Consider the following 8,031-nt stretch of genomic DNA (forward strand, 5'->3'; position numbering starts at 1 on the left):
TTCTACCTAAGGTAGTGGAAGGGAGACCTGGAAAGTCCTGGAAAATGCCAAAGAAGAACTGAGCAGAGAGGCCTAGGCAGGTGCAGCAGCCTCGGTAGCAAAAGCCCAAGGGGTACTGTCCTTGTGAGAGTTTTAGCTCCTTGACTACCCCCAGACTGGAGGTAGCTCCAGGTGCTCACAGAATTAGGGGAGGGGGCTTACTGAAAAAAGAACAGGGTATTGCTGCCAAGAAAGTCAGGTGACTGGTACCCAAGCAGGAAACAGCTGCACATGCAGGGTCTCAGGTACAGAAAGCCTAATCTCTGTATGATTGCATTCATGTCTGTCACAGGCAGCCATGCCCTCCCCTGGGCTTTGGCCTTCACTCTCCTAAGTTATGTCTGTGATTGAAGGGGCTTTGAGCACATGGGTTGGTCCTCTTGAAATCCTGTACCTCACTAAGAACTGGGCCATGCGATGTCAGCTCATCAGCTACTGGCACTCCCCTGGTCTTCTCTGTCATAAGTGGAGCAGGGTGACTCACACCTCACCCCCCCATTGCCCTCCCTTCACCTGATGTAGGCTTTCCCAGGGATCCCCTCACAGGAATGGGCCTAGGGTGAGACAGGAAATCAGCCAGGATGTGTATAAGGTGGGCAATCTCTGTGAGCCGCATGCTTCTCTTTCAGTGGCCAGGAGCCCTCAGGTTCATTCTGATGCCCTGTGCCACTTGGGGGACTCTGTGGGGCTGTCCTCAGACCCATCAGCCAAGTTATGTTGTCTTTACTTCCTGGGCATCAGCAAAAGGGACCCCAAGCATTATCCTGAAGCCAGGCCCTTCCACATCAGCCTTTCTTGTCGTTAGCCTGGGCTTTCTCTGTGTAGCCCCGTCTTCTCTGTGCTCCCCACAGCTTTCGGCTGTCTCAACCTGTTGTCACCTAGTCCTCAACCTCTGTTATCCTGGAGAAGTTGTACGCTCAGCTGTGACTCCCCTCACCCTAGGGGACTGACATATGCTGTGGAAAGCTGGGTGAGCCCACCTCTGTTTTCCTCCTCTCTTCAGACCTGGGTCCAGTGTCTGAGAAATACATTATTTCTTAGATTTTTATTCATTTCTCTCCTTTAAAAAAAGTTTTAGTTTTTTATTTATTTAATTGTGTGGGGGGGGTATAGATGTGCATGCCTGTGCATAATATGTGTGCCTTTGCGCTCATATGTGCATGCGTGTGTGCACGCACACACGTGTGGGATTCTGGAGACCTGACTGGGGTTGTAAGGCGTGGTTGGCGACGAGTGGCTCTGCCTGCTGACCTATTTCTCTCCTTGCTGAGTGAGAGGAAAGCAAACATCACTAGACTGTTCTCTGTTTAAGAGAACGTTGTTGGCTTTGGTGTCGTGTTTTGTTTTGTGATAACGGCTCAAATGTAGCCCAGGCTAGCCTTGAACTCACAGCCCTCCTGCCTCTGCCTCTGCCTCATGCTCCCCCACCCCAGCATTGAGTATTTTCTGTGTCTCAGCCTTTTTTTTTCTATGATTTTCTCACCTCTTGCCTCTCATTGAGGATGAGCTGAGTTTCATCCCTTTCTCTGGAACAGGTCAGGACTCTGTTCTGAGGGGCCTCCTGTCTTTTAACATAAAGGTTCTCACTCGGCCTGCTACTGGTCTGATGCTTCTCTTCCTGCAAGTGAGCATTGAAGCCCAGTTCACTTCCTCCTACCTACCCCCTGGATACGCTCCAGTCAGGGCCGCCATAGAAAGAACGTCAGCTCTCTGGGCCTTTGTTTTTAAAAATATTTTATGGTCCCTTTCTCTTGAAAGAAAACCGAAGAGAAATTTAAGGCATACAGTCTAAAAAGATGGGAGTGCCTTAACAACTATTTTATTAACTGTTTTTTGGTAGGTGAGGCTAACCCTCCTGCTCCTAGCTCCCCAGTGACAGTCATCCTTGCTTGCCTTTCTCCGTTAGTAATGTTAAGTTTGCTTAGTTCTTCCCAAGTCACTCCCATTACTGTTCACCGGAGCTCAGAGGAGACAAAAAATGGATGCCTGAGGCAGCTGAGTCCTCTTGGTCACTTCCAGGCCAGTGAGAAACCCTGTCCTGAAAAAGATGTGGATGGTGCCTAAGGCCTCTCCATGGGTTAGGCACACATCAATATACAGACAACCCCCTCCACACACATAGACATGCACACATGCATACACACACTCTCTCACAACACACACACTCACATGCACACACACAACACACACTCACATGCACACACACATATATACACATACACATTCACACATATACATACACACACACACTCTCACAACATACACACATATACACACTCCCACACACTATGGAAACTCATGCTTTCCAGTTTTCCATGATGCCAGCTATTGGTTTCTTAAGTCCATGAGTGTAACTGGAATCCACAGTTGAACAGAGTGCACACATTCCTGAAAGCACAAAGCAGAAAGGCAAGCCCTGCCTTCCCCACGTGAGTCAGTCAGCTCACATTCCCATGTCGTTCACCAGCAGAGTGACAGCAGTCTTGGATTTGTTTGCTTTTAAATTTTTAATTTGTCATAAATATTTAAGTTGCCCCATACATTATGCATAATCTCTGCCTCTTCCACTTTCTGCTACCCCATGACCATCCCTTGTCATCGGGATGGGCTCTCTTCACAGCTGCAGGGTTGATCTCATGTCGTCCCTAATTTACTTGACATTCCTCAGTCTGAGTTACTGGTTTCTAGATTTCAGATACTTTCTTGTATTTATTTCTACCCTTGGTTTACTTAGTTTTTGTATTCTTGGTGTTTGTCTGTTTTTGAGACAGGGCCTTACTAAGCAGCCCTGGCTATCTTTGAGCTCACTGTGTAGTTCATGCTGGCCTCAGATTCATAGGGCTTCTCCTCCCTGCCTCCCGGGTGCTGGGATTAGTGGTGCATTTTGTTTTATTTTTTCTATGTGCTGGGGATGAGCACAGGGCTCTGGACTTGTTAAGACTCTACCACCAGCTACACCCATTCCAGCCTCTAGGAACTTGGAGGACTGTGAATAGCAGTGACTCTTCCTTGTGCATTTTTCCCCTGCAGAGAGGGTCTTACCGTCATCCCTTACAGCCTTCCAGACAGCTCTGATGCTGATGATGCTGGGTCTCCAGGGACCACAAGATTGTTTGGTTTTATTTCCATATGGAGCCATCCTAACAGGTCTGAAGTTTTGTCTCAATGTGGCTTCAGTTTCCCTAGGGCTAACAGATGCTGAAAGTTTCTTTCATGTGTGAACAGTAACTCTTATATCTTCTTTGAGGCATAATACTTTTTGCCTACTTTTTAACAAGGTTGTCTTGAATCCTGTTGCTGTTAGATTGCAGACATTCCTTTCTTTTCCTGGAATTCTTGTATTGTTTGAAGACAGCGTGTCTCTGGTGACTCTGAAGTCATAAGAAGCTCTGGGCTTGAGAGATGGTTAAGCAGTGAAGGCTCAGGGCTGTCCCCTGACAGACAGACAGGCTCGCTCACACACACACACACACACACACATGCATGCGTGCGCGCGTGTGTGCACACATGCATACCTGAATGCACATCCGTACATGTACACACACACACACAGGCACGCACATGTGTGCGTACACACACAATCACTCAATGAGTGGCAGATCTAAGAGGCTTTAGTCTCCCGTTAGTGCGGGGAGTTTGCTTTGCAGTTTCTCCTGGAGGCTTGGACTCCCTCCTGGTTTCTGAACTGTCGTTACTTGTGTAGAGATCCTTTGACTCTGCTTGCCTGTCCTTCTCGAGTTCACTCATGACCTCCCTTCTTTGTAAACTCTTGCTGCGGATTCCAGAGCAGTTCCTTCCTTTATCTTCAAGACCATGGGTTTTTGTTTCATTTAGGACTATCGTATCTGTCAGGAAGGGAAAGTCCATAACTCTTACTGAAACCTCTGGAGCATTCCTGTTTTCCTCCAGTCAGGAGGGCAGGGGCCCATGCTCATCCTCAGCCTGAGCCTCACCTACACTTCCTGTTGTGGTGCCGCACTTTGTTGCTCTGCTGTAGCTCTGCTAGCCCTGGGCACGGTGTGGGCCCTCATATGGGTTCCTCTCTGGGGACTGTAGTAGCAGCCATAGACATTTACCAGTCACAGGAGCTCCTTCTGTCACCTGATGCCACCACCTTCCTTACATGGAGACAGTGGTCTTCACAGCATCTTCCCCCTTTTTCTGTGATGCTTCAGTGACAGGAAAGTCCAGTGAAGGTCACCCTAGATAACTGTAGGGCCCAGAAAGCTGTGGACATGCAGGACACACACCCTCTGCCCACATAGCCCCAGCCGGAAGCATGTGAGTCCTCACTGTAGGTGTTGAGGGAGGCTGAGTTTGGGCATGAGTATCAGCCCACGCACCATCTCCACTCCGTGTACTTGCATGGCTGCAGCCACCTTCCTGCCATCCTAGTGACATCCCAGTGACATCCCACAGGGCAGGTCCTTGGCCTTGCTTTAAACCTCTACTAGCATGGATACGGACCAGAGCCATCTTGTTGCCAGGCAAACAGCAGCCAGACTAAGCTGTCTATCATTTTCTGATCTTGACCCCTGCCCACCCCGTCCTGTTGTCTAGGACCTCAGTTCCAGCATCTGCAGACATGGACAGGCCAGCTCGCTGATGCCATTGCTGAGTGAGCTTACTCTTGTCATTGTCCTGTCTGTACTCTCATGGCAGTTTTGTTTCGATGACCCTGTGCCCTGCAGAGTGGCTGCATTTGTGTTGATGGTTATAGTGTCCTGTAGAGCAGACAGAGATGGGTAAAGTCTGCAGTGGCCAGCCGGTAAGGTCATCACTAACCACAGGAAGCTTTCTAAAAAACTATGTTCCCATGTGCCTGAGGAGCTGGGGGCTCATTTCTTTGTTTAGCTGCCCACCATGCTGGGCAGCTCTGCTCAGCTCAACTGTGCTGGCATGAGCACAGGCCCACTCTTCCATTCAGCCTTTGAGTTGGTGTGCATCTGGCTTTTGAAGGTAGTGTGTACCTTGTGGCTGCTGATTAGTTAAAGCAACAGGCCAGTGCACCATTTTTGGTTAGTAATTGGATTCTTTTCAAGTTTCTTGTCTTTCCAATCCTTCATTGCCCCTAACCAACACAGAAGATCATTCATTCTCCACCGTCTGCCATGGACTTCGGGCTGCAGCTTTGATCTGCACCTATTTCTGTAACCTTTTGCTCAGAATGGATCTCAGATTCCTGGCCTTCTGAGTGTTTAGTGCCACAGAAATCCAAAGTGCTTGATGGAGCCGCAGCAAGGCTCATGGGATGGAACAGGTCGCAGTGTGAAATCATCGAAGCAGGCTCTTCAGGGCCTTGGGTTTGCAGCAGACGTAGAGGTGTGAGAAGTACATGACACTCACTAAGTCCAGGGAAATCACGAAGTAAGGATGCACTGAAGAGTCATCCCAGTGTGCCTGTGGAAAGCAGGGCAGCGTGGAGTCTCTGCCTGTGAATACTTTGTACTGCATCATGGGCCCCAAAACGAGGTTATCCTGGAGAGTCACTTCTGCCCATAAAAGCAGAGGAGTTCTCGTACCTGGGGCCACTCATGAGAGCTGTGGGGAGCTCTCAGGTTGGAGGGATTGATAGACAGCTTTGAGGATGGAGGGAGCCGTGTACCCTTTGAAGCCAGCAGGAGGCAGGGAGAGAGGCAGCTCCTGGAGCCACCATGCTTGAGTGATCTTGGAAGGGACTTCTCCTCCCCCCTCCCCCCTTCCCCCTCCCCCTCCCCTTCTCCCCACCACCTAGGACTCTATCTAGATAGAAACCCAAGACATTGGCTGTCCAACCTGTGGTACATGGAGCCTGCTGCCTTCAGACTTAGAGAGCCATGAGACATTAACTTTGTGTTGTCTTCAAGCAACTTTGTGCTAATTATGTGCATTAATTTTTGCTGGTTTTGTGGTAGGCGCGTTACAACAGCAGTGGGAAGCAGGCACACCACCCGTGTCAGCTCAGTCGGGAAGGGGAGAAGTGGCTGAGTTCAATAGGGGATAGTAAAATGAAATGCAATCATTCAGAATGACAGGAAGCCTTAAAGCTAGGCACATGGACATCCGCACCATGTGGCAGAAAGTTCTAGAAGCAACAGCAGAAATGTCAGAGAGATGGTTGCTCTGAGGACAGGGGTTAGGAGCAAAGGGGTGGGACACCTGCCAGATTTGCATCAGAAGCCTTAGAGAGAACTGCATGAGTTTGAAATGCCTGTTCTGGTGTCAGTGCCATGAACATGAAGACAAGGGTGGCAAGCTACCACCTCCATAGTGTGTCCACCAGTGCGGGATCCAAGCACTGGGTATGGGGGCGCCTGCCTGCAGGGTGTGCAGCTTGTGTCTAATGGCCAGGGTGGAGGAGAGCAGCAGCAAGCTACTGGAAGCAGAGCGCAGGCTGCAGGAGGAGCGCCAGCGAGCTGTACTGCTGGAACAGCACCTGGAGAAGATGCGCCTGGAGCCAGCCCGGGCCTCAGTGTCCCAGAAAGCTACTAAGAACAAGCCAGGTAGGAGCCCAGTAGGTGACACAGCCTCAGGAGCAGGTGGGCACCCGTGCTCTTCATCAGTAAGTGTGGGAGCTCTGTGTGTCTCTGCTGTGGGGGACTTGTTGCCCTGTGTACCACCATGGCTCCCAGAGTCTCAGGTCTAGGAGCCTTAGCATGAAATACCAGTGCCCCCACTGCATGCCCTCAGCCACCATCCCATGCACTGGCTGCCGGAGCCTTTGCTTGGCCTTCCAGCGAGCCTAATGGAGTCCTGAGCAAAACTGGTCTTTTGCAGAACTGGTCTGCTGGGCCAGACTGTAAGCAGGACTCAGGTGGACTTTCCATGGCTGGGAGGCCCAAGTTCCTTTCTTGGGTGTCACTCTCTTTATCTAGGTAGCTCTGTCCTGTGGTCCAGGATGCCTGAAGGGCCCACGTGGCCTCTGTCACTCACTGCCCTGTTGGGGAGCACAGCTCTCCTGTTGTCTCACCTGTCCCGGGACAGCTCATGAGACGGTCAGGTTGTGAAACCACCTCCCTGAGCAGAGGGAAGGGAAGGGAAGAGGCCAAGCACACAGGGACAGGGACCAGTAAACACAAGGACATGGTGTGAACACAGCCAAGTTCAGTGGATCGGGAAGGAGGCAGGAGCCTAGGGTAGCAGGGAGCAGTGGGAGACGGCTCAGAGGTCTTAGTCAGTCACACAGGCTGAGGACAAATGTGAGTCCATCTGTCCTCAAAGTGCCAGTGACAGTTCTGTCCCCTTGTCCCCAAGTGAGGAGGCCACCTCAGAGAGGTCCATGGTTTACCCAAGGCCACACAGCACGGACAAAGGCCAGTGCTGCTAAGGCTGGAGGTTTCCTGAGGCAGTTTTAGCTCAGGATATATGATGCCTTGAGACTGTCACCCAAGGTCACCAATGTCTTTGTTCTTTTCCTCTCTGGCCTCTAAGCCTAGTCACCCATAGCTTCCTAGTATAATGCTGCTGGGCTCAATGGAGTCTGTGGGGAACCAGGGTGTGGGGACCAGAAACAGTAGCAGCCTAGGCTCATCTCTCAGGCCAGCTCTAAGGTCCCACTATCTACTTTTGGTACAAACAAGTGACAGAAATGAGGGGTGGAGGTTGATAGCCACGTGAGGGCCACTCTGCACAAGCAGGCAGAGCCTGGGTTAGAGATGTAGAGAGCAGTCAGGGAAGCCGCCTAGGCAGAGGCAGCCCCCACCCCTGCTCCCTGTAGTGGGGGAGAAGGGAGAGCTTGCACAGTTCTGACCTCACTACAGAGTGTCTGCTGCTCCTCCACAGGGCCGCCTGCTGCCAGCACCAAGCCCAACTCAACTGGAAGTGCCAAGAAAGACTCGTCCTCCACTCAGCTCTCCGATATGCCCATGGAGTCCCAGATAGAGGAGCTAAACGCCAGGTGCTTCCTGCCCAGCCTTCCGGGAAGGGTAGAGATGCCTGTGTAGAGGCTTCCTGGGCAGAGGGACCAGCTCTCCCCAGCCCTCTGGGAAGGGTAGAGATGCCTGTGTAGAGGCT

At 51.1% G+C, this 8,031-nt stretch overlaps 1 protein-coding gene across 1 annotated transcript in view; it reads left to right on the forward strand.

The window, feature by feature from the left end:
- The window catches only part of Ccdc13 (coiled-coil domain containing 13), a 35,971-nt gene that overhangs the window by 26,886 nt on the left and 1,054 nt on the right, over window positions 1-8,031 (forward strand). Inside the window, exons 13-14 of the mRNA XM_028767441.1 lie at window positions 6,370-6,521; window positions 7,801-7,915. Of these exons, the coding sequence (XP_028623274.1) occupies window positions 6,370-6,521; window positions 7,801-7,915 (267 nt within the window). The remainder of the gene's footprint in view (window positions 1-6,369; window positions 6,522-7,800; window positions 7,916-8,031) is intronic.

Source organism: Grammomys surdaster, unplaced genomic scaffold (assembly GCF_004785775.1).
Source record: "Grammomys surdaster isolate TR1022 unplaced genomic scaffold, NIH_TR_1.0 172, whole genome shotgun sequence".
NCBI lineage: Eukaryota > Metazoa > Chordata > Mammalia > Rodentia > Muridae > Grammomys > Grammomys surdaster.